At 41.5% G+C, this 27,856-nt stretch overlaps 1 protein-coding gene across 1 annotated transcript in view; it reads left to right on the forward strand.

Moving 5' to 3' along the window:
* Positions 1–9,202: 9,202 nt before the first annotated feature.
* Positions 9,203–27,856, forward strand: part of LOC131190533 (uncharacterized protein K02A2.6-like) — a gene marked incomplete at its 5' end in the record, with an annotated part of 37,948 nt that continues 19,294 nt past the window's right edge. The window contains 2 exons of the mRNA XM_058167869.1: positions 9,203–10,925; positions 11,535–11,778. Coding sequence (XP_058023852.1) covers positions 9,203–10,925; positions 11,535–11,778 — 1,967 coding nt within the window. The remainder of the gene's footprint in view (positions 10,926–11,534; positions 11,779–27,856) is intronic.

The raw sequence follows: 27,856 nt of genomic DNA on the forward strand, positions 1-27,856 counted from the left end.
TGGACAATATGAATCACAGGGGCACTAAGACGCTGGTCTGAAGGGCTTCTGCAGAATAATTTCTCTATTCATCATGACCTGTATGTGCATGCGATATAATATCTTAATGGTGCAGAAGCTGGGAACCTTAAGCTGTTTTTTTCTTTGTTTGTTTTCAGCATCAGAAATTCATAGCTCATTTCTCTCTGTGTGTGTGTTTGCCAACACATTATGTTTTATGTTCACAACGAACCCACAAAATGGGAAACAGATGCAAGCTTTTAATAAAACATCAGAAAAGAAATAAAAATAGAAAGAAAGAACAAAAGAAAGAAAGAAAGAAGGAGAAAGAAAGAAAAAAGAAAGAAAGAAGGAGGAAGGGAGAGACAGAGAGAGAAAGAAAGAAAGAAGGAGGGAGGAAGATATAGAGAAAGAAAGAGGGAGGGAGGGAGGGAGAGAAAGAAAGAAAGGAGAGAGAGAGAGAGAGAAAGAAAGAAAGAAAGAAAGAAAGAAAGAAAGAGGAGAAAGAGATAGAAAGAAAGGGAGGGAAGGAGGAGAGAGAGAGAGAGAGAAAGAAAGAAAGAAAGAGGAGAAAGAGATAGAAAGAAAGGGAGGGAAGGAGGGAGAGAGAGAGAGAGAGAGAAAGAAAGAAAGAAAGAAAGAAAGAAAGAGGGAGGGAGAAAGAAAGAAAGGAGGGAGAGAGAGAGAGAGGGAGGGGGAGAGAGAGAGAGAGAGAGACAGAGAGAGAGAGAGAGAGAAAGAAAGAAAGAAAGAAAGGAAGGAAGAAAGAAAGAAAGAAAGAAAGAAAGAAAGAAAGAAAGAAAGAAAGCCATTCATATCTGCCTGAGATGCTTGGGATGTGAATGTTACAATGATTCAGAGCTAGTCTTGCAGGCATCTACACAAATCTGTCTAGGTGGGAGGGAACCATTCTAGGTGTGGAATAAAAAAGACAGACCAAAGAATTACAGTCTCAAGTTGCATACTAAAGGGAAGAACAAGATCCTAATTCATTTTTAGGAATGGATATTTTTCATGGCTTCCTTCAACTTTGTAAGCCACTTATGGCCTACAACTACTAGGTGCTGATCATCTACTCAAGAAATGGTATATCTCCACAATGGAACATTATACTGTAACATAAAGAGAAACAGTAATTTCTCAATAGCCACACTTAATCAGTCAAATGAATTTGTACCCCATATTTTATGTACATCAATAAATAAGGAGGCTTAGAACAGCCTATAGGATGGACAGTATGAGGAAGTGTTTGTAAACTGAGGACAACTTTTTTAAATAATCAAGAGACTCAAAAAAAGGTACAATTCTTAAAAAGTTCTGAGTTGGAAATATTATAAATTCTTATTTATACTACTATTGTTTACTTTTCTGGAAACTGGATTTCTGAATTTTGTTTTAAGAGGCAGTTATCATTGGGGATATGATAAAAAGATAATATGTACGGCAATGACAAAAACTCTGAAAAATTTTAAAGAAGGTTTTTAAAGAATTGGCAAGAACAATGACAAGATTTTTTTGCTTATTTTCTCCACTCTAGAAAATGTAGAAATTAGATATTTTTAAGAAGAAAAGTTGGGGAACATGGGTTAAAGGGGGAAGAATTCCCTGTGCAGAAGACCATTAAGATTTCATGAATTCTGACTGAGTATATAGGTTGTCCTTGACTTACATCCCTAACTGGGAACAGAATTTCCATCATAAATCTTTGCAGGGGTAAATTGAGTTGGACTAATTTTATGACAATTTTACAGCAGTTGTTAAGTGAATCATGGAGTTGTTAAATGAATCACATGGCCTTTCAAAAAAATCCAATTACCCCAGTGGGTGTTTTGCTGGAAATCATAAAAAAGATTACAAATTGTGATCATATGATTGCAGGATGTTACAGCTGTTGTAAATGCAAGCTGGCTGCCAAGTGTGGAATTCTGTTGGTGTGATAACGGGGATTAATGACAGTGATTAAGTACGCATACAGGCTGTAACTTTTCCCAAGGCCTCTGTAACTTTGAACCATTATTAAATGAATAATCTGAAGTCAAGAACTACCTGCAATCTAGCGGGTTTATTGACAGGTAGACTAGTCTTATTCTTGTGTCAAACACTGAAATATTCAAACTTGGTAACTTAAAGATAAATGTATTTATTATGGAACAACTTCTAGGAACTCGAGCATTTCATTAAATAAAGTTTATTTGTTGTATTAAATAAATAAAAAATATTTGGAGTTGCCCATATTTTATGGCCAAACTATATATCTAAAATTTTGAGATTGCTCGGGAGACTTCCACAAAATAGATATTTTGGTAGACATGGTAAGGAAGGAAGGAAGGAAGGAAGGAAGGAAGGAAGGAAGGAAGGAAGGAAGGAAGGAAGGAAGGAAGGAAGGAAGGAAGATTTCATTGCAAACCAATTGGTGAGAATCTCAACTTCAAGAAAAACCATTCAGACCAGAAACTGAGTGTTACAATAAATTTCTCCTCTATCCCAAAGTTATCAGATGTGGCTTTCAAAAACTAAAGAATGTATTGTGATAAACCTTCATTGGGTGTTCATCAGGAGAAATGAGAACCAACACATGCTTCTTGCCCCCTCTTCGTGGGGGCACACCTTACATCTATTTACAATGAACATACAAAGGGACTCATATGAGCTCTTGTTTCCAGTATATATTCCTGGCAAATGATCTCCGAGACAAATTCTAGCGAGTAACTGAATACTAATAGTTATCCTCCAATTTATCAGAGAAATTTTCTCTGGAAGGATATGATTAGTGAACTGACAAAGGTTATTTTAAATTATTGTTTGCATCTTTTCCAGATAACTAGGCTAAATCTTCAGAGATGCAAGCTTCCAGTTTTATCTTGAGAAAAATAATTACCAGGTATCTGTAACTATTTATCTTTTTTAGACATTTTAATCAAAGTTGTTGAAACTATTTTTTTTAAAAAAAAGCTTTCCAGCCTGCGAAGACTTTTGTTCTTTTTGTCACAACATTTTTGACAAGATATATCATCATGCATGTCAATTTTGTGAGCTAACTTACATTACTGATGACTGATCCAGAGAGATAATGATAATGTGCAAAAAACTATGCAGAGGATTGTGGCTTGCAGCCTTTCTAGTCTAACGCTGGCGTGAGGTTTGATCCGTCGTTGGGCAGGATAGTCTTTTCTGCAAAACCATTGTTATGACGTCATGCATGCAAGTTTCCATGCACAATTCCATCCTGAGTTTTAGCTTTCAACCTCTCAGCCATAGTTAAGTTCTAGAATTCAGTTCTGCTGCTGTATTCCATTGAATCATCATGTTTATTTTGAAGGTGCATTTTACACTTCTGTCATCAGGAAGCATGTCTTAGGTACTACAATATCACAGAGCTGCAGCAAATAATTGCTCATTTTTTATAAATGATTTTGAAAATTAAAATTTTGAAAGATTAGTATAGGGTAGTGGTTATTATTATTCATTTGTGTTGAGATTATTATAAAGAGATTATTATGAAGCAAAATGTGTGTTCTCTTTTATTAACAGGATTAGTTTTAACTCCAGCAGGCTGTTAAAAAAACAAGAAGGAACTTCTTTTGGTTGTATTATAACTGTATGTGATATGCGAATTTTTCTCTTTCTCTTTAATTTTCATTTTTTTATTACATTTTATATCAAACCCCAGCATCAGCAGATAAGCAGCTAAATTGGGACACAATCCTTCTATCTTGTAAACTGATTTATATTGTCTATGATCATTTTCACTTTTTGGCAAATTTTACTGCTCCAAATCCTTAAATGTGACAGTTCTATGATTACAGAGGGTAGAAATGGCATAAAACAGTAGGGCAATTTGATATACAGAACAGAAGTGCTTGTTGGAGAGTGATTTAGTGCTCTGTAATAAATCACTTGCCCCAAACAATTATTCCACCTTCCTGATTCCATTTATCTTAGACTGGACTCACATCCTGAATGTTCTGATATGAAAAATTTGGCACACGGTTTACATCATAGAGCTTTTATTTTTGCAGATACACCGACTAGTTCTTGCTGGGGCGGGGGTGGTGGTGTAGAAATTAATATGTGAAATTGCTGCAATCTTTTCCAAACTGATGTAGTGAAATCATGATTTTACTGTAGGATCCAATAAATAATTAACAGTAAAGAATTTTACTGTTTTAGCAAGTGAGGAAAGGTTTAAAATTATGCCACATCTTTTGCTCATAGATACTATAACAGCAGTTATTTGGAAATTATAATTTTATATTTGAATATTATTATAAGTCAGGTGCCTGAGATTTATATAGTGATGTACTGTAACTATACTTATACATGGGTGAATAATAAACATTTTCTCTTATTAGATTCCATATTTCAAGTAATTTACGCCAGTGCTTAACAGATCTGAGTTTGTTGCTCTCATACTTTCAGTGAAAAGAACTGTGGCATACTTTTTGGAGGCACCATAAACTAATCATCAGAAGCTTTTAAGAGCCATCATTTAATCAAGGCAACATAAATAATTACCATGCAGCATAAATGAGTAAAACCTAGGTTTCTGGAGATCAAAGACAAAAATGTTAAAAATGTCCACAGGAGAGATGTTGGGTTTGTGTTTAACTGAATTTCCCTTTGAAGTTGACACCTTACAAAAGAATTCTTCTAACAGCATACAGAAATCTCCTAAGCTGATAACCCTTTTGGGGGCAATTGAGACATGCTTTAGCCTGGCTTATGGTATCACACCTGTAATGCTCGTTCAGGACATATTTCCACATGCATGTCATGGGTGTTTTCTTTGCAGATATACATATAGTATATAGTTTGGCATCCAAGTGACTCCAAACAACATCACAGAACATGATATTATGAGCATGAATGATGTTCTTTGTCACCACTGGTCTGCTGTCTTTTAGGATTTTGATTACAAAATATTATAGGAATAAAATCTTCTGAATGGAGACTTGTGAACTAATGAAGCCAAGCTTCTTTCTGGAAGATTGTCAATGATGGAACTTTCTATGAGGCAGAGAAACCGCATCCTACTAAATCAGGGTGTCAAATTCAAGGCCAGGATCTGGCCTGTGGGGTGCTAAGATCTGGCCTATGGGGTCACCCTGGAAACAGCAAAGAACTGGCCCGTGGTGCCTCTGCTAGCAAAAATGGAGTACGTGCCCTCCTGAGCTCCATTTTCACTGGCAGAGGGTTGAAAGAGGCTGCCGCAGCCAGAAATGGAGCTCACCCTGGCGATACTTATCCTGGCCTGCTGAGGTTAAACACAACACTTGATGCGGTCCTCAATGAAAATGGGTTTGACACCCCTGTACTAAACCAACATTTTTTGTTTTTACAAATCTATTGTTTTTCTAGGAAGAGATGGATAAGAAATTAATTCATACAGAACTAATTATATAAATTTACTATATTTAGACCTCTTGGCTAAAAAGATCCTGAGTATAAGAATATGTATATTTCTGGTTGCAAAAATAAGTATATTCAGAAAAAAATGTATGCAATGTGCACATGGTAAAAAAATATGGGGAAACACATTGATTTTTTAAAAGTTTGCAAAACTAAGAACTTGACATGTTCATTTAATCTTAGTTTTAAATACTACAAATGGTTAAATTTTGAATTGAAGATCTGGAATTTACCTTTCACTAAATATGATAGAGGGGACATACAGACAATAATTTATCACAGACTTGAAAGTAGCACTTTACTAATTTATGCTATGTTATGTTAATGTGCTGGTTAAAATGCTAACTAAGCTTGCTCATTTTTAACAATATTCCTTCAATTTATTTCAATTTCAAACTAGTTCTCTCTGAAGATATTTAATCCGTTTCGAACTTTTGTGAGCAATTTTGCAGCAAAGAAGATTACACAAAAGTGCTTTCTCTCTTAGTCTCTCCCCCCTCCCGTATGTGTGCACGTGGGTGTGATATTATGCTTTTACTGTTTCATAGAAATGTTAAAATGGGAGGAAGAAAGGGAGGGAAAGTTAAGTGACTGAAAGTTCTGTCTGTTATATAAAGGGAATCCTTCTACCAAGAATTTTGAGAAAAGAGGTTCAGGCATAATAAAATGCTTTGTAATATTGTTATCCGTCATCTTTGATGAAACATGACCCAGAAAAGTGAGTGCCTAGTACTTTTCCATTTTTGTCAGAAGTTTTTTTTTTAAAAAAATTAAAAATAAAATAAAATAAAGAGATGCTTTTACAACATGTGCTGTTTTCATAGAAACTGACTCCTGGAAATGGAGGAAATGAAACTTCTTTACTCTAAAAACATGAGATTCTCTTTGAATTCTTTCTTTTTTTATCAGAAATTTTGCAGCCCTGCTATAAATGTCAACTAATTCCAGTCCCTCTCAAAAGTAACTATTCCCTCCCCCCCCCTTTCTTTTTCTTTAAGCCTTAGGTTAAAGGACTGATATTTGAACATCTATAGGCAATGTTAATCATTTTTAAATATGATTGTTCAAACTCTCCTCCCAATTTTCATTTGAGGGTTGTTGAAATGCCATTGATCTCAGGAATTATACCTAAGCAGTTCCATACAATTGTGCTACTCACTGCTTAAAAGCTATGTTCTAAACTTTTATAGGGGAGGCCTGCCTTTTTCCATTCATTTTCTTTTATGGGAACATACATTCAATTAGAAAAACCTCTCAGCATTGTAATATTACAGTACTGTGCTTGAATGGTAGGCAAAGGCTTTTCAAAACGAGCATCACAGTTTCAGAAATTTTTTTACAGGTCATTTGGACAGAGTGCATCTTGACAGTTTGAATGGATAGCAAGCAAGGGTGTGTATTTGTAGATTGTTCCATAATATTTCTTTACAGTAATCTTCCCAATACAACCATTTTAAACCAACTGTTTGAAATTGCAATGGCACTGGGGGAAAAAAGTGACTTACAACCAGACCTTACACTTACAACCCTTGCAGCATCCTCATAGTCACATGATCAAAATTTGGGCAATTAGCAACAAGCATGTATTTATGATGGTTGCAGTGGCCTGGGATCATGTGATCACCATTTGTGACTTTCCCAGCAAAGCAACAAGCAAAATCAGTGGTGGAATCTAGATTTGTTTAATACTGTATTTTTCAGAGTATAAGACGCACCTTAGTTTTGGGGGAGGAAAATAAGAAAAAAGCTGATTGGCAGGTGAATCGGCCTCCTGGAATGCCCTCAATCAGCTGTCCCAGAGGTGAATTTTAGCAACAGGTTCCTTGGTGGTGAACTTTTTGCCTTGCTTTTTTTGCTTTTTTTTTCTGCCTCTGAAACTTCTGAAACTCTGTTTCAGAAAAAACTTTTTCTGCCTCTGAAAGCCTCCGAAACAGCTTCAGAAAAAAAAGCCTTTGAAGCTCTGTTTGGGTGCTTTTTTTCTGAAGCTCTGCTTGGGTGCTTTTTTTCTGAAGCTTCGTTTCTGATGCTTTTTTCAGCCTCTGAAACTTCCATTTGAGAAGCTGGGCAGGGCTTCTCAAGATGCACCCAGATTTTCACCCTCTTTTTTTGGGGGAAAAGGTGCATCTTATACTCTGAAAAATATGGTAACTGAATGATTCACTCAACAACTGCAGTGATTCACTTAACAACATAGCAAAAAGGTTGTAACATCAGGCATGATTCACTGAAGAACTGCCTTGCTTAGCAGTGGAAATTTTGGTTGACACCCCTATTCTAGAGTACGGATGGGTGGAGTGGGTGTTGTAATGTATCTTTAAGGGTTTTGGAGGGAAAATAGAGCGGGAAATAGCACGTTGCTAATTGGCTGATAGCCTCCAGCTGAACTGTATATAAGGAGGGGTTTTTACCGTTTGCGGTTGCTGGGTTCACCATATAGTAAAGAGCTGTTGTTACTCATCTGGTCTCCTGCCTCGTTATTGCCCGAATCTAACACTGGCGACGAAGGTGGGATCTCGAGGCAAAAGAGCACCAGGAACGAACCCAGCAAAATAAGGGCGGTTAGCAACGATGTCCAGCTATACACCGCCAGCGCCATTTGACCCAGCCAAAGAAAAATGGGGTCATACATGGCTCGCAGTGTTTCCTCGAAGCCAACGAGCTCAAGGAGTCTCGGACAACAGGAAGCAGGCGTACTTCCTGAGTCACTGCGGTCCCGAGGTTTTCGACACCGCAGAATCGCTTTCTGAGCCAACGCCGGTACAGGCGGTACCGTGGCAAACTCTGCAGACTGTTTTGAAAGCCCACTATGCTGCGCCTTCCAAGTTCGTTCAACGGTTCGAATTAAGGCAGCGCATGCAGCAAGAGGCGAGTCCATCAGTGTGTACATGGCAGCACTGAGGAAAGCCGCGAACCATTGTGAGTACCGAGACTTGGAAGGCGTTGCTCGACCAACTAATTTGCGGGGTCAGGGACATCCGTTTGCGGCGGCTGCTGTCCAGAAGCAACCTAACGCTCGCAATCTCCCTGGACGAGGCAAGGGCTCACGAGATGTCTACCCAAGCGGCAGAAACACTACAAAAGCCGGTCGCGCCAGGGGCAGCAGCGAAAACAACCCCGGTCCACAACGAGGAAGTCCAGGCCGAGTCGGAAGAGGAGGAAGAGGAAGAAGTCTTCCACACGGGAGGCGGAGAGGAAGACCGGGCGAATCGCGAGTTGCGGGGCCAACACCAACGGCAACATTGCAAATTTAAGGATGCCACGTGTCGGCGATGTGAAAAAAAGGGCACATCGCGAAAGCCTGCCGGCGCCCAACCTTCCGCCAAAATTTCAAACCGACCAATCAAAGCGCGGGAACCGCGAAACGGCCCGGGATTGGTCAAGGAAAAAAAGGCGCAAAGTTGAATCAGACCGCCGTGAGAGTGGGCCAGGCATCAACACGCCTAGAAAAAAAAATCTTTGTTAAAACACTCATCGAAGGAGTGCCGTGCCGAATGGAAGTGGACACTGGATCTTCAATTACGATCATGTCCTGGAGCAACTTAGAAAAAAACATGCCCGCTATCGCGAAACGCAAACTGCGGCCACAGAAGCTACGAGTGCAGGACTATCAAGGAACAGGATCCCTGTCCGAGGCGGCGACCATCACGTCAAGTATGGACAGTTCGAAAAAACTCTGCCCATCACCATCGTCGATGGGACTCTGCCGAGTTTGTTGGGACTAGACTGGTTCCGGGCATTGGGCATGGGAGTGACCGGAGTCTTCCGAAATGAAGTCGACCTCAAGGAGGAACTCATGAAGGAGTTCGAGGACGTTTTCAAAGACTGCCTGGGCAAGTACAAGGGGACCCCTATCTCCTTCAATCTAGACCCTCAAGTTGTCCCTATCCATTTAAAGGCTAGGAGGGTTCCTTTCGCCCTGAAGCCCAAGATTGACCGGGAACTGGACAAACTAGTAAGCCAGGGGATACTAGTGCCAGTCGATCATGTGAAGTGGGAGACGCCAATAGTCACCCCAGTGAAACCAGACGGGTCAGTCAGGATTTGCGCCGATTACAAGGCGACGCTAAACAAAGCTTTGCAAAAAAGCGCTTACCCCGTCCCTGTGGTACAACACTTGCTACATTTGTTAGGGCAGGGGCAGGTTTTTGCTAAACTAGATTTGGCCCAAGCCTATCAGCAGTTACCCGTAGATAGCAGCACGGCCGAAGCTCAAACAATCGTAACGCACAGGGGTGCTTTCAAATGCACCAGGTTACAATTTGGGGTCAGTGTGGCACCAGGATTATTTCAAAATTTAATGGAGTGGCTTCTGCAGGGGCTCCCCGGGGTGGTACCGTACTTTGATGACGTACTGGTATCCGCCGACAATATGGAAGAACTTGGGGTGCGACTGAGAAAAGTTTTAAGTATTTTCCGGTCCGCCGGTCTAAAAGTCAAATTAAACAAGTGCCAGATCGGGGTAGGATCCGTAGAATTCCTGGGCTACCGGATAGACAGGGAGGGGATCCACCCCACTGAGAGCAAGGTTAGGGCAATCAGAAAGGCCCCAGCACCCCAAAACAAAACAGAGTTGCAGGCGTTTTTGGGTCTGGTAAATTTTTACGCGGGTTTTTTAAAAAACAAGGCTACCATAGCCGAGCCGCTACACAAATTACTAGGAAAAAATGCTGCATGGTCTTGGGGAAAGGCGGAAGCTAGAGCATTCGAAGCAATAAAAAACCTCCTGTCTAGCGATAGCCTATTGATACAATACAATAGCACACTACCATTGGTGCTAGTTTGTGATGCATCCCCCTACGGGGTGGGGGCTGTGCTCAGCCACAGGCTGCCAAATGGCACAGAAGCCCCTATAGCGTTTTACTCCCGAACAATGTCCTCAGCTGAAAGGAACTATAGTCAGTTGGATAGGGAAGCCTTGGCCATAGTCTCCGGGGTAAAGAAGTTCCATGAATATGTTTTCGGTCGCGACTTCGAAATCGTCACAGACCATAGACCCTTGCTAGGGTTGCTGGCGGGCGACCATGCGCCCGTGGCACTTTCGCCCAGATTAAGCCGATGGACTATCTTTCTGGCTGCATATTCGTACAAACTGCTACATCGGCCAGGAAAGGAGTTAGGGCATGCAGACGCCTTGAGCAGATGCCCTTTACCAGCGACTATCGAAGACCCCACTCTGGGCACACCCGTCTTGTTAATTGACTCTTTGGACTCTGGTCCAGTCACTTCCAAGGAGGTGGCTCGGGCTTCTTACAAGGACATTACATTAAGGACTGTAATGGGTTGGGTGCAAAGAGGATGGCCCGCTGCGCCGGGTGAGCGTTTTAGGGAATTTGTAAAAAAGCGCGGGGAATTGTCGGTGCAAGGGGGGTGTCTGCTCTGGGGGGATAGGGTGGTAGTCCCAGAGAAATTGCAGAAAAAAGTTCTGGAACTTCTGCACGAAGGCCATCCTGGGATCGTGAGAATGAAGGGTTTAGCCAGGAGCTATGTGTGGTGGCCCTTGATGGACATGGAGATTAGCGATAGGGTTGGGAAATGCCAAGCATGCCAGGAATCCAGACCACTACCACCAACGGCCCCAATCCGAGAGTGGGAGAAACCCCAGGGCCCATGGTCCCGAATCCATATCGACTTTGCCGGCCCTTTCCACGGCCAAACATTCTTAGTGGTGGTAGACGCATTTTCCAAATGGCTGGAAATCATTCTAATGAAATCCATGACCGCAGAGGCTGTAATTTCAGTCCTCGGCACCTTTTGTAACACACGGGTTACCAGACACACTCGTTTCAGACAACGGGCCACAGTTCATGGCGACCCTTTTGAGGGTACTTGGCGGAGGAGGGCATCCGACATGTCCTCTCGGCGCCTTTCCACCCTGTGACGAACGGCCTTGCAGAGCGTTTCGTCCGGGCGCAAAGAGGCATTGTCCAGAATCAGACCCGGGATTGGCAATTAAAATTGACACCTTCTTAGCGGTACAACACAGAACCCCTTGTGTAGCGACTGGCGCAGCCCAGCAGAGCTACTGATGGGGAGAAAGCTTAGATGCCCGTTAGACCGGTTAAACCCGAACTACACACCAGACGGGTACAAAACAACACCGGGCAAAACAAGAGAATTGACAGTAGGGAGTTCCGTATGGGCACACAATTATGGTGAAGGCCCAAGCTGGCAAAAGGGAACAATCCTAGAAACAACCGGGCCCAAATCATATCTCGTAGAAATAGAGGATGGCCGGGTTTGGAAACGCCACATAGACCAGTTAAGGAAAAGAATAGCCACCAGTCTAGAAACAGACGAAACAGGCCCTGACTATCCAATAATTGAATCCACAGCTAACTCAAACCCGAGAAAACCGCAGGACTTATCTGAGTTCCAGCGACACAAACCGGTCCCTCCGAAGGAAAGCAGGAACGACTCTGCAAGTAATCCAAGGCCGGATGGCCTGGAGGAGGAGCTGAGAGGAACGAACAGTCCCTCCAGCCAGCTCGACTCACTCCCAGATAAAGAACTGCGCAGGTCCGAAAGAGTTAGGAGACGCCCTGCGTACTTACGTGACTACGTTGAAAAATAATTATTCATTTTATGTAAATAGGGATAAAAAGTTTTCTGGGAGGGGAGGAGTGTAATGTATCTTTAAGGGTTTTGGAGGGAAAATAGAGCGGGAAATAGCACGTTGCTAATTGGCTGATAGCCTCCAGCTGAACTGTATATAAGGAGGGGTTTTTACCGTTTGCGGTTGCTGGGTTCACCATATAGTAAAGAGCTGTTGTTACTCATCTGGTCTCCTGCCTCGTTATTGCCCGAATCTAACAGGTGTAACCTTGATTCTTGGAGTCATGCAACTGCCCTCTGCAGTGGCCATAGTTGCAAGATGGTGCTATATTCACACTCTTGCCTCCTTTTTCAAATTATTCGAAAGTCCTGCACAATCCTGGCAATTACCTGGTTTGAGATGATTACCACATTTATGGCTTCTTTTTTAGCTTAAAGAAAAGGCAGGTTGGAAAGAGGACATAAGAAGCCTGGATCCTGCCTGATAAGTTTGGGCCATGGTGGCTCAGGCTGTAAGAAGCCTGTTATTAAAACACACCAGCCTGCAATTACTGCAGGTTCAAGCCCCACCAGGCCCAAGGTTGACTCAGCTTTCCATCCTTTATAAGGTAGGTAAAATGAGGACCCAGATTGTTGGGGGGGGCAATAAGTTGACTTTGTAAATATATACAAATAGAATGAGACTATTGCCTTACACACTGTAAGCCGCCCTGAGTCTTCGGAGAAGGGCGGGATATAAATGTAAATAAATAAATAAAAAAAGTTGTAGTGCTAGGCCAAGCTGCTTATACCGTAGTTATTTTTCTGTATAGTAAACAAATAACATTTCTTAAAGGCAAAGAAAAGTAATGGCCAGAGTATTTGCATGGAGTCAAATGTCATATTTATATCTTATATAAACAAAGGATGTATACTTTTCCAGTGTTTAATTATAAGAAAAAATATTTCTTGGTTGTAAAATAGGCCACTAGGATTTGAGAATATTGTGTGAAATGAGATTCAGGTGGAATGAGGGCAAGTGGTATTGCCACTGAGATATTACATTAAACTGAGAAGAATCTGATTCAAATCTATCCTCAGCCATGGAAGTTCAATAGGTGACTGAGCCAATCACAAGCCTCTCAACCCAACCTATCTCATAGGCTAACCTATCTGACAACATTATTAGGGCTGAAATTGGAGGGGAAAACACTAGAACAACAGCCGTAAATTCTTGAGACTCTCACACAAAACATTTTTCTCATACACATATAATATCTTTTACACCGGGGTGTCAAACTCAAGGCCTGGGGGCCATATTCGGCCCAGGGGGTGCTTAGATCTAGCCTGCGAAGCTGCCCTGAAAACAGCAAAGGACCAGCCCATGGTGCCTTTGCCAGCAAAAATGGAGCTCGTGAGGGCTGTGCATGACCCTTGTGAGCTCCATGCTTGACTCTCTCAAGCTCCATTTTCACTGGGAGAGGGTTGCAGGAGGCCTTTGCAGCCAAAAATGGAGCTTGGGAGCCTGTTTTCACTGGCAGAGTGCTCAGGCCACCACAGGTGCCCCTGACAAAAGTGATGTCAAACTGGCCACACCCACCCTAGCTAGGCCCACCCCGCTCCCCCAATGTCAGACACAATCCTGATGCGGCCCTCAATGAAATCAAGTTTGACACCCCTGTTTACACGTATGCATATACAGGAGATCTTTTACACATTCATGATTTCTTTCTCTTTCTCTCTTGTGCACAATAAATGCTCATGTACGCTTTGTTATGTATCTTTAAATATTTTGGCGGGAATCAAGCACGTTGCTGATTGGTTGAAGCCGCCGGTGAAACAGGATATAAAGAGAGGTTATTCCCCAGCCAGGTTGCTGGGTTCACCCTATATTAAAGAGCTGTTGTCACTACCCTGGTCTCCAGCCTCGTTACTTCCCGAACTTAACACTGGCGACGAGGATGGGATCTCGAGGCTAAGGAGCACCAGAACCGAGCTGAAGCACGGAAGAACCGAACCCAGCAAATACAGGGCAGAAACGCGGAGATGGCCAGTTACACTCCGCCCGCGCCGTTTGACCCAGCTAGAGAGAAATGGGGAACGTACATGACCCGTTTCGAAAGCTTTCTAGAAGCGAACGAACTGCAAGGAGTTCAGACAACCGCAAAGGGCATACTTCTTGAGCCACTGCGGTCCGAGGTCATCGACATCGCGGAAGCCCTGGCAGAGCCAACGCCGGTACAATCGGTATCGTGGCAAACTCTGCAAACCCTGCTAAAAACCATTTCGCGCCAACGCCGTCCAAATCGTCGGCGTTTTGAATTTGGAGGCGCCGACAGCTGAGGCGAATCCATCGGCGACTACATGGCGCCCTGCGGAAAGCCTCCAAAGACTGTGGGTACGAGACCTGGGCGAGGCGCTGCTGGAGCAACTCATCCGGGGGTCAGAGACATGCGTTTGCGGGCGGCTGCTATCGAAAAGCAATCTAACGCTGGCAAAGCGCCCTGGGCGAAGCCAGGCGCATGAAATGTCCACCCAAGCGGCGGAGACCCTGCAAAAGCCTCTCACACCAAAGGCGAGCACAAAGTCAACCCGGTGCACCAAGAAGAGATCCAAACCGAATCTGGCGGTGAGGATGAGGAAGGGTTTGTCGAACCGAAAGCGGCAAAGAGGACCGGGACGAATCACGGAAGTTGCGGAGGTCAACACCAGCGCCAACACTGCAAGTTCAAGGGCGCTACATGTCGGTGCGAGAAGAAGGGCACCTAGCTCAAGTCTGTCGAGCTCCCCAACCTTCCCGCCGAAAATTCAAATCGGCCAATCAGAGCGCGGGATCGGCAAGGCGACCCGCGATTGGCTCAAACAAAAAGCGCGAATTCGAACCAAACGACTGTGGTCATAGGCCGCGCCTCAACCCGGGTGGAGAAGAAGATCTTCACCAAACCCAAAATAGAAGGAGTACGGTGCCGACTCGAAGTGGACACGGGTCAGCGATCACCATCATGTCCTGGGACACTTTGGCAAAGTCGTTGCCATCAGTCGCGAAGCACCACCTGCAAACACAGCGGCTACGAGTCCACGACTACCAAGGGAATCGCATCCCTGTTAGAGGACCACCTCTGTCCGAGTCGAATCGGACCACACAAGAAGACCCTGCCCATCACGATCGTCGAAGGGACCCTGCCTAGTTTGTTGGGACTAGACTGGTTTCGTGCACTGGGCATGGGGTGACTGGCATCTACAGAAGTGACTGTAACCTGAAAGACATACTCATGAGCGAGTTCGAAGATGTCTTCAAGGACTGCCTGGGCAAGTACAAGGGACCCCTATTTCCTTCAACTTAGACCCCAGGTAGCCCCATTAGGTTAAAGGCAAGGAGGTCCCTTTGCCCTTAAACCTAAAATTGACAAGGAGCTAGATAAGCTCATAAATCAGGGATTCTGGTGCCAGTCGATCACGCAAAGTGGGAGACGCCAATCGTCACCCAGTAAAACCAGATGGGTCAATTAGAATCTGCGCTGACTACAAGGCGACGTTAAACAAAGCCTTACAGAAAAGCGCTTACCCGGTTCCCGTGGTGCAACACTTGCTGCACTCTTTGGGGCAAGGGCAAGTCTTTGCAAAGTTAGACTTGGCTCAAGCCTACCAACAACTGCCCGTAGGCGCCCACACAGCGAAGCCCAAGCGATTGTAACTCACAGGGGTGCCTTCAAGTGTACCCGATTACAATTTGGGGTGAGTGTGGCACCGGGGCTGTTCCAAAACTTAATGGAACGACTTCTGCAAGGGCTCCCAGGGGTAGTTCCCTACTTCGATGATGTATTGATATCAGCAGAAAACGTAGAGGAATTGGGGGAGCGTTTGAGAAAAGTTCTGGGCATTTTCCGGTCAGCCGGACTAAAGGTTAAAGTGAACAAATGCCAGATAGGGGTAGAATCCGTCGAATTCTTGGGCTACCGAATAGACAAGAAAGGAATTCACCCCACTGAGAGCAAGGTCAAGGCAATCAGAAAGGCTCCAGCGCCCAAAAACAAAACAGAGCTACAGGCATTCCTGGGGCTAGTGAATTTTTACGCGGTTTTTTTAAAAAACAAGGCGACCGTTGCTGAACCGCTGCATAAGCTTCTGGGAAAGAATACTGTTTGGTCTTGGGGAAAGTCGGAAGCTAGGGCTTTCGAAGCAGTAAAAAACCTACTCTCGAGCGATAGCCTGCTGATCCAGTATCATAGCTCATTGCCATTATTACTGGTTTGCGATGCCTCCCCTTACGGGGTGGGGGCTGTGCTCAGCCACAGACTTCCAAACGGCACAGAAGCCCCTATAGCCTTCTACTCCAGAACGATGTCCTCCACAGAGAGGAACTATAGCCAGTTAGATAAGGAAGCGCTAGCAATTGTGTCAGGGGTAAAAAAGTTTCACGAATATGTTTTTGGGCGAGACTTTGAAATTGTGACTGACCACAGACCGCTGTTAGGAATACTGGCTGGCGACCGCCCAACGCCTGTGGCACTTTCGCCACGATTGACTCGATGGACTATTTTCTTAGCCGCTTATTCCTACAAGCTGCAGCATCGACCGGGAAAAGAAGTGGGGCATGCGGACGCGTTAAGCAGATGCCCACTACCAGGGGCGATCGAAGACCCCACTCCGGGGACGCCCATCCTGCTAATTGACTCTTTGGACTCTGGCCCAGTCACATCTAAGGAGGTGGCTCGGGCATCATACCGGGACATTACGTTGAGGACTGTACTCGGTTGGGTACAAAGAGGGTGGCCCGCTGCGCCGGGCGAACGGTTTAAGGAATTTGTAAAAAAACGTGAGGAGCTCTCGGCTCAAGGGGGGTGCCTGCTATGGGGCGATCGAGTGGTGATCCCGGAGAAATTGAGGGAAAGGGTATTGGACCTCCTCCACGAGGGTCACCCAGGGATCGTAAGGATGAAGGGGCTAGCAAGAAGCTATGTGTGGTGGCCACTCATGGACTCAGAAATTGCTGAGAGGGTAGGAAAATGCCAGGCTTGCCAAGAGTCCAGACCTCTACCCCCAACGGCCCCAGTCAGGGAATGGGAAAAACCCCAAGGGCCCTGGTCAAGAATCCACATTGATTTTGCTGGCCCTTTCCACGGCCAAACCTTCCTAGTGGTTGTCGACGCTTTCTCTAAATGGTTGGAGATCATACTCATGAAATCCATGACAGCCGAGGCAGTAATCGCAGCCCTGCGCCACCTATTCGCAACCCACGGGTTGCCTGACACGCTGGTATCCGACAACGGCCCGCAATTCACGGCAGCCCAGTTTGAGGAATACTTGGCAGATGAGGGCATCCGACATGCCCTCTCTGCGCCTTTCCACCCTGCGTCGAATGGCCTTGCAGAGCGTTCCGTCCGGGCGCTAAGGAGGCATTGTCAGGCTCAAGCCAGGTGACTGGCAAACAAAGATAGATTTCTTTCTGGCCGTTCAGCATAGAACCCCAAGCACTGCTACAGGCAGAAGCCCAGCGAATTATTGATGGGACGGACGCTCCGGTGCCCACTTGACCGTTTGAATCCCCATTACCCACCAGAGGGTTACAAGGGGGAACTAGAAAAAACGAGAGAAATGGGCATAGGCGACCGAGTGTGGGCCCGCAACTATGGGGACGGCCCAAGTTGGCTAGCAGGGCAAATCATAAAAGCAACCGGTCCAAAATCATACTTGGTTGAGTTAACAGACAACCGAGTATGGGCGCCACATAGATCAGATAAGAAGCGAATAGCGAACAACCCGAGCTAAATGAGACAGATCATGACCACTCATTCTTTGAACCCACAGCTGACCATAACCGGGAGGCGCAAGACTTAGCTGAGTCCCGGAGGTCCAGCGGCGCCATCAGGTTCCCGATGGAAACAGCAGGGAAAACTCTGCAAGTAATCCAAGGCCGGATGGCCTAGAAAAAGAGTCTGCAAGTAATCCAGGGCTGGACGGCCTAGAAAAAGAGCTGGGAGGAGCAAACAGCCCCTCCGACCAGCTCAACCCACTACCAAGAACTGAACCGCGCAGGTCTGACAGAATCAGGAGACGCCCAGGTTATTTGCGTGACTACGTCGAAAAATAACATGTAAATAATATGTAAATAGAGGTAAAGTGTTTTCTGGGAGGGGAGGAGTGTTATGTATCTTTAAATATTTTGGCGGGAATCAAGCACGTTGCTGATTGGTTGAAGCCGCCGGTGAAACAGGATATAAAGAGAGGTTATTCCCCAGCCAGGTTGCTGGGTTCACCCTATATTAAAGAGCTGTTGTCACTACCCTGGTCTCCAGCCTCGTTACTTCCCGAACTTAACACGCTTGTTGTCCTCCAGGGGTGACTTCCACTGGTGTTTTCAATTCTAGGTTGACAAAGCATGGAAGCTGGACAGTACATAAGATTTTTGTAATGATAATAGTTTTTTTCTAACTGTTCTTCATTTTTGAAGGGATATCTTAAATTCAGGCCCTTCCTTCTTCCTTTTCTGTAAATAATAAGTCTCATCGTAGAAGCCTATTATGTCAAGTCTTCATTATCTGAAGTAAGAGCTGCTTTCAGTTGTAAGGATTCTCCCTAAAGTATTCTCTTTCAGGATCCCCTTTGGTTATATATATGCTTATATATTGTATAGTTATTTCATGCTTATGCTTATATATAATGTTGTGACAAATAAAATAAATAAAAAAGAAATGGTATCAGAAAGAAAGATGGAGGAAGAAAGAGCAAAACCTCCAAGAGCTCCTTTCATCTTCTTGATTAACGCGTTGAAGATAAATACTTGATTATTAGGTGCAAGAAGGCAATGCTATTCAGGGTGCAGCACTTTACATTTCTCTCCTACAGTACACATAGATCCAGAGTCAACTGCTTTTAGATTTGCCACGCTAAGCCATGATAGAAATCAAAGCCATTGAATTGGAACAATGTGCACTTAATACCTGTTCAAATGTTAATTGGGAAAGAATGAATGGGTTATATCATTGAAACAAAGTTAAACACATAAAAAAAACCATTATGCTTTCTCCCTTTTAAAGAAAGTATTGTTGCATAAAAATGCAAGCAAATTTGTATGTAGTCTTCAATAATGTACTAAGAGCTAAATTATAGATTGGCTCCCCTTGAATGGCAGTGACTTGAAAGAATGTGATTCACTTAAATTGCTTGCTGTGACCCTTTCTCTACTATAGCATTCCCGTTAGGTCTTCTCAGAATATTTATATTCACTGGAAATGCTGTTTGTGAAATGTTAATAAAAACGATGTGCTTTTCCTAATGAAAAAGGATGTCAGTTGAAAGTTTTGGACTGAGGTTTTTTACCTTGTTAATCCAAAGGTTTATGTTGGTTGGCTTGAAGCTATTATAGCATTTGGGGGAGGGGAAGTGGAAAATATTCAATAACTTGTAGTGGAGTTTATTTATCTGATCTTAATAGTTCCAACATTGCCTGGGACCCCAAATGTGTTTCTGTAATGGAACTCTAGACTACTTTTGGGAGATTTTCAGTCTCTCCTATTTTATTTTATTTTTTTGCAATTTTATAAGTAAAAATATGGAAGGTTAGTGTATTGAAACATTGGACTGCCTGGACTACCTTCCAGCCATCAATTTTACTTTCAGGAATATCTCTGAATTCCAAAAGCATTTATAGAATATAGAATACAGTAGGTGGTGGAATTCTGAGGGTCAGAATTATTTTGCATTTTACTATTAAGACTCAATTGATATTTTTGATTTAGATTCTTAGATTCTTCTCTCTTTTTTTTTTGGCCTTACTATTAAAATTGATCCGTCAGTCCTAGAGGAAATCAACCCTGACTGCTCTTTAGAAGGCAAGATCCTGAAGATGAAACTCAAATACCTTGGCCACTTAATGAGAAGGAAGGACTTACTGGAGAAGAGCCTAATGCTGGGCAGGATTGAGGGCAAAAGAAGAATGGGATGACAAAGAACAAGGTGGCTGGATGGAGTCACTGAAGCAGTAGGCATGAGCTTAAATAGACTCCAGAGGATGGTAAAGGACAGGAAAGCCTGGAGGAACATTGTCCATGGGGTCACGATGTGTCGGACACGACTTTGCAACTAACAACATTAAAACTGAATCTCTGAGGGCCCAACGACAACATAAAATGAGAGTCTGTCTACCTACCATCATATCAACTTATCTGTTATATATCTATCACATCCATCCATCCATCCATCCATTTATCCAGGGCTTCATAACTAAGATGTTTAGAAACATGCATGGTATGCAGAAATTGACATGTTTTTTTCCATCTTGAAAAACACAGTATCAGAGATATCTTAGTGAAACATATTGAAATGAAATCAATGCATAAATGCAATAAAATTTGAAATACAGTTTAGAGCATGCAAAAAAAAATACTTCACACAGTGTAAAAATTATCCTAGGGAATTAATGTCTACAAGATACAGCCATAATTTGAATGGATGTAAAAGAGGTGTAGATGAATTATCAATGACACGTCTATTAAGGCCAACAGCCTTCATGACTCAACATTATCTGCAGGTAACATTCAGCAGATACCAATTGCAGGAGAGCAATAGTAAAAGAGGGATATTGATCCATCTCTTGCTTGAGAAGAGTTCAGAGATATCTGCCAGGTTGTTGTGAGAAGTAATGTCTGAACTAAAATGGATTATCAGGACACAGTTTTATATACTTTTGTACCACATGTAAAATCTCTTTTGTGTTGAGCTTTGTTCCAGGTGAATTCATGGATAGATCAATATATTTTTCTTACCTATAATATTGAAGTGGTTTGCTGATCATTATAATCTTTTTAGTTTTGAAGTGAAATCATTCATTGGATCAGGTTCTTGTTGCTTCTATTTCAAAACTAGGGAGGATTCAATCCATTCTGCTGGACTCAGAAATAAAATATATTTTTCCATTCCACTGATAAAGCCTTTTTCTTACACACAAAATAGAGACGTTATCTATTTGGAGGACATGTGATTCATGTAAAAGATGTTTTTATTAAAATTCACTCATAGAAATCCAATATAAAACAACGCCCACCCAGATTTCTTCTGTTCCAAAACCATTTTAATTTGCTAGCTTTGCATCTATGGGTGGTCAAGTGAAACAACATTGTTTAGATAGGTATGACAAGGAAGCACTAATAAACAAAGACAAGTTTTCTATTTAGGAAAGTGATGATCCTTGAGGGAATTACATATGACACCACCATCTGTCTGATAGAACGCTTGGACTTTGTGCAGCACGTATAAAAGCATAACATGGAGAATGCAGAGATTTCCTATTCTTCAACATCCTCTACTGACTGCTAAAAGCTATAGCATTGTCAAGTGTTTGTTTCCAATGAAAATCTGAGTGGGGTAGGGGCAATGGGAATCAAGGGAAGTTCCATCTATATTATTTCTTAATCAGATTGTCTGCTCTATTGTTTATAGGAAACACAATAATTCCAAACAAAAATTTTCCACTGATGTGGTTTTATTTTTGAGGCTGTGGAATTAGTTATAAGAATGTGGGGGTTTTTTGTTTTTGTTTTTTTACTGTTCCTCTGGTTGTCTAGGTTAAGCTAACAGTCCAGTCATTTGCAGGAAAAACTCTAAAAACTGTTCTTTATTGAATCAGGCCACTAGATCTATCTAGCAATATCAATAGCACTTAGGCTTATATACCACTTCACAGTGCTTTTCAGCCCTCTCTAAGGGGTTCACAGAGTCAGCATATTGCCCCCAACAATCATTTAACTAACCTTGGAAGGATGGAAGGCTAAGTCAACCTTGAGCCTGATGAGATTTGAACGGCCAAATTGGAGCCAGCCAGCAGTCAGCTGAAGTAACCTGCAGTATTGCATTCTAACCATGCACCACCATGCCTCTAAGAGGAGATCATTTTCCAGTTGTCCCTAGAAATATTTGGAACTGAATTGATAACCTTTGGAAACAAAAATATGCATGTACAGTTCCGCTAAACTACCATCCTTCCTTGTTACACCTTAGTTTAATAAATAAATTAAATTAGTTAAATTACTAAATTAGTAGACCAATGAAATGCTGTGGACATAGTATATTTAGACTTCAGCAACACATTTGACAAAGTAGACCACAACCTACTTCTTGGTAAGCTAGAAAAATGTGGGATAGACAGCATCAACGCCAGATGGATTTTTAAGTGGCTGACAAACTGTATTCAGTGAATAGTCCTTAATGGTACTACATCTACATGGAGGGAAGTAAGCAGTGGGTACTACAAGGATCTGTCCTAGGCCCAGTACTCTTCAATATCTTCATAAATGACTTAGATGAGGAATAGAAGGGGAACTTATCAAATTTGCAGATGACACTAAACTGGCAGGAATAGCCAATATCCCAGAAGACAAGCTTAGGATCCAAATACATTTGAAAGAGTTGAACAATGGGTCCTATCCAACAACATGAAATGTAATGTGGAGAAAAGCAAGGTTTTAAACCTAGGCAGGAAAAAGCAATGGTACAAGTACAGATTATGTAAAACCTGGCTCAAAAAATTAACTGTGAGAGGGACCTTGGAGTCCAGTGGACATTCAATTAAACATGAGCCAGCAGTGTACAGCAGCAGCCAAAAAGTTAATAAAATCCTTGGTTGTATAAACAGAAGCATAGAATCAAAATCACATGAAGTATTATTACCACTTTATAAATCCTTAGTAAGACCACCTGGAATACTGCATCCAATCTTGGCTACCACATTACAAACAGATGTTGAGACTTTGGAAAAAATGCAAAGAAGAGCAACTAAAACAATTAAAGGCCTGGAGACTAAAACATATGAAGAATGGTTGCAGGAATTGGGTATGGCTAATCTAGAAAAAAGGACCACTGGGGGCGGGGGAGATAATAGCAGTATTCCAATATTTGATACTTCACAAAGAGGAGAGGGTCAATTTATTTTCCAAAGCACCAAAACAGGACAAGAAACAGTGAATAGAAATTAATCAAGGAGAGAAGTTAACCAGTGGAAAAGCTTACTTTTGGAAGTTGTGGGTGCTTCATCACCAGAGTTTTTTTAGAAGAGACTAGACAGTCACTTTTCTGAAATGGTAGGGTCTCCTGCTTGAGGGTTGGAGTAGAAGACCTGCAAGATCCCTTCCAGCACTATTTTGATTGATTGATTAATTGATTGAGGATGAAGATAGGTGTACAACAATGTTGTTTAACAATAGCCTCCTTTAAATAAATCTACATGCATAGTATAAACAGCAACAAATAGTTCCTTCATCTTGTGTATAATTGGATTGCACAAGAACCTGATAGAAATTCTTACATTTTGAAAAAAAGAATGTAACTTTCAAGCCTGGGAGATGTAAGAGAATGTTACAACTCAAGGAGAATTTGAAAAAGTGAGGCCACACTTGGAATACTACATCCAGTTTTGGTCACCACAATTTTAAAAAGATGTTGAGATTTTGGAAAGAGTGCAGAGAATAGTAACAAAATATATTGGGACTGAAGGTTAAAACTTATGAAGAACAGTTACAGGAATTGGGTATGTCTAGCCTAATGAAAAGAGGGACTAAGGGAGACACGATAGCAGTGGTCCAATATTTGAGGGGCTCCTACAAAGATGAGGGGGTCAAACTATTTTCCAAAGCACAAAAAAAGACAAGATGAGGAACAATGGATGGAAACTAACCAAGGAGAGAAGCAATATAAAACTAAGGAGAAATTGTCTAACGGTGAGAACAATCACCCAATCGGATGTTGGGTGCTCCATCACTGGAGACTTTCAAAAAGAGATGGGGCAATCATTTATCTGAAATTGTATAGGGTCTCCTGCTTGAGCAGGCAGTTGTACGAAGACTTCCAACTCTATTATTCTATGTTCTATGATTTGCTGCTCCAAGTAATTAACACTTTAGAAAGAGACCATAGTTAATTATAATGTACAAAGTTTATTTTATAGAATGCACTAAACATCTCCTGCAAAAAAGGAGCAAACTTTTTGTATTTATAATATATGGATGATTTAAAAGTATTTAGGGACAAGAATAAAACAACAACTTTATAGTGCAAAATTTGTTTGCAACTGATTGAACAGATGAATTTATTCAAAGATTATAGGCAACTGCTAGGTATAAACTACATGAGGGCTAAGTAAATCCCATTTTATGAAACATTTTTCAATAGCTCTTTTCTTGTAGTATGCTATAGCCAAAATAAGTTTTTCCAGGAGATTACGAATGACCAAATTGTGAAAAAACTGAAGACAAAAGTATATGTACTAGGATTACTTCGCCAGTTTAATAAGAGTATACACATTTTGACCCTCTGTCATTGAATAAATAGAGCAAGATTAGACCCTCATCTCCTTTCTACTCCATTCTCTGCTTTTCATGAACAATGTATTTTAGGATAAAGCATCTTAGTGACTGAATGTACACATTACTTAATGTGAATTGCTAAGTAGATCACAATTAGCTGTACTCCCATAAAACATGGTTTAAAAACCACAGTGGTGAGGCTTAGCTATCACAGCTTACCATATTGTATAAAGCAGGGGTCTCCAACCTTGGCAACTTGAAGACTTGTGGACTTCAACTCCCAGAATTCCCAGCTTTGCTGGCTGAGGGATTCTGGGAGTTGAAGTCCACAAGTCTTCAAGTTGCTAAGGTTGGAGACCCCTGGTATAAAGGTTTATGATGTAGCTTATGAAGTTATTTCAACCATGACCTTTCATAGAATTTTTGGTCCAAAAATGGATTGTTTCTAAGAAAAGTGGCAAAATTGTATGGTAGATATGGGAAGCTTTAAAAAAACAAATTCTACGTAAAGGTCGTTTTGTCCAGATAGAAACGTAGTAATGTCCTATTATCCCTTATCCTTGTTTTGCTCAGACCATTTTCATTCAGGATTAGTTTAACAAAGTTTGTCTGTCCATAAAACAGTACATGGATAAAAAAATAATTATAATTAAAGAAGCTTTGGGAGCTCCTAGCTGTACCATGATTTTTGGCAGCAGTTTTAACTGATTCACCTATACAGAATTTTGATTCATATATATGTGTGTGTCTCTGTGTGTATGTGTATTTATGTATATATCTATATATAAAAATTATGCGACTAACTTCATGTCTAATTTGTTTTAAAAGTGCTGATGGTGACCTTTCTTTATTTTGACTCAGAAGCTCTGAAGGCCTACTTCCTCTTGCATGAAATCACAGCATCTTAAGATGCACATTACAGGCCTTAAAATTTGTACTGTAATGATTCTGCAGAAAATCACTGAGTATACTCTTGATCTCTCTTCCAAAAACTCCACTCAAGCACTCTGTTCCCAGGTTTAAAAAAATCTGAACTAATATTGAAATATTTTCTCCCTTTTGTTATACCAGCTGATGGCGAATGTCTCTGATCATTATCAAAGGCATAAATAGCTATCTTCAACCTGATGCCCTTCATATTAACAGCAAACAGAATAACAGAGCTGGAAGGGACCTTGGAGGTCTTCTAGTCCTACCCCTGCACATTCTGGACAAATGGCATAGGGTTTCCTGCTTGAACAGAAGTTGGACTAGAAGACCTCCAAGGTCTCTTCCAATTCTGTTACTCTGTTATAATTACCAATTCTTTTCCCCAAATACTTAGCAATGTTTAACCCAAATAAATAATAAAGGATGGTTCCCTCTAGGTAAATCTAAGTACTATCTTGAGTTGCTTTAGATTCCTAGCAACTTCATGGACATTTTTTGGCAACAGTCCAGTCATTTCCATTGCCTTCTTCTGGAATGCTTCTTCAGCTCCGAAGTCTAGAAATGGTAATAGGCACCAACTTGGTTGCAAGCCGTCCAATGCAGCCTAGAAACGTCTCACTTGACATAAAGAAAACTAATAAGGATACTTGTAAATTATTTTAAGGTAAATTCTTGATGATTTGCCAAAACAAAATTGAAATTGACTCACAAATCTTACAAGGCATGGCTATTTCAGATTACTTTTAATTTCAGTGAAATGAAAGGGTTACTCTTAAGCCATTTTTTCCCCTCTGTGAAATTGATGCTGTTCCAATTTGTCTCTTCAAAAGAAAAGTGGGAGCTGTATGCATGCCTGTGGGAGATGTGCCGGGTTCTTTCCAATATGATGTCTGGGATGTGTAAGTGATGTGTAGTTGTCCTTCTGTTAAGTGAAGGTGAGTTTTTGTGCATCAGGATTCTTGTGCTGCACAACAGATACCTTCTCCTTAGAACCTTAATGGATAAAAGACACTTATAAAGGGTTTTTTAAAAAAGAAATTAAGACCTTCATTTTTTTTAAAGGATGATTTTATTATTTTCTTTTTTATTGCAGTTCAATCTTCAGAAATGTTTGATATCATTTTGGACGAGCTTCTTCTGTATGCCAAATGATTAATGTATATGTGGTCCCATAAATATGTTTAAATTGAGAATATGCCCCTTTGAATTCCAGATTTATTCAGATCTTCTGAACAGAATTAACCAAGGCAGCTTGGTGATTTGCCTATCCCTGAAATGCATTACCTTTAAATAAATAAATAAATAAATAATAAAGGATGGTTCCCTCTAGGTAAATCTAAGTACTATCTTGAGTTGCTTTAGATTCCTAGCAACTTCATGGACATTTTTTGGCAACAGTCCAGTCATTTCCATTGCCTTCTTCTGGAATGCTTCTTCAGCTCCGAAGTCTAGAAATGGTAATAGGCACCAACTTGGTTGCAAGCCGTCCAATGCAGCCTAGAAACGTCTCACTTGACATAAAGAAAACTAATAAGGATACTTGTAAATTATTTTAAGGTAAATTCTTGATGATTTGCCAAAACAAAATTGAAATTGACTCACAAATCTTACAAGGCATGGCTATTTCAGATTACTTTTAATTTCAGTGAAATGAAAGGGTTACTCTTAAGCCATTTTTTCCCCTCTGTGAAATTGATGCTGTTCCAATTTGTCTCTTCAAAAGAAAAGTGGGAGCTGTATGCATGCCTGTGGGAGATGTGCCGGGTTCTTTCCAATATGATGTCTGGGATGTGTAAGTGATGTGTAGTTGTCCTTCTGTTAAGTGAAGGTGAGTTTTTGTGCATCAGGATTCTTGTGCTGCACAACAGATACCTTCTCCTTAGAACCTTAATGGATAAAAGACACTTATAAAGGGTTTTTTAAAAAAGAAATTAAGACCTTCATTTTTTTTAAAGGATGATTTTATTATTTTCTTTTTTATTGCAGTTCAATCTTCAGAAATGTTTGATATCATTTTGGACGAGCTTCTTCTGTATGCCAAATGATTAATGTATATGTGGTCCCATAAATATGTTTAAATTGAGAATATGCCCCTTTGAATTCCAGATTTATTCAGATCTTCTGAACAGAATTAACCAAGGCAGCTTGGTGATTTGCCTATCCCTGAAATGCATTACCTTTAAATAAATAAATAATAAAGGATGGTTCCCTCTAGGTAAATCTAAGTACTATCTTGAGTTGCTTTAGATTCCTAGCAACTTCATGGACATTTTTTGGCAACAGTCCAGTCATTTCCATTGCCTTCTTCTGGAATGCTTCTTCAGCTCCGAAGTCTAGAAATGGTAATAGGCACCAACTTGGTTGCAAGCCGTCCAATGCAGCCTAGAAACGTCTCACTTGACATAAAGAAAACTAATAAGGATACTTGTAAATTATTTTAAGGTAAATTCTTGATGATTTGCCAAAACAAAATTGAAATTGACTCACAAATCTTACAAGGCATGGCTATTTCAGATTACTTTTAATTTCAGTGAAATGAAAGGGTTACTCTTAAGCCATTTTTTCCCCTCTGTGAAATTGATGCTGTTCCAATTTGTCTCTTCAAAAGAAAAGTGGGAGCTGTATGCATGCCTGTGGGAGATGTGCCGGGTTCTTTCCAATATGATGTCTGGGATGTGTAAGTGATGTGT

Source organism: Ahaetulla prasina, chromosome 2 (genome assembly GCF_028640845.1).
Source record: "Ahaetulla prasina isolate Xishuangbanna chromosome 2, ASM2864084v1, whole genome shotgun sequence".
Taxonomy (NCBI): domain Eukaryota; kingdom Metazoa; phylum Chordata; class Lepidosauria; order Squamata; family Colubridae; genus Ahaetulla; species Ahaetulla prasina.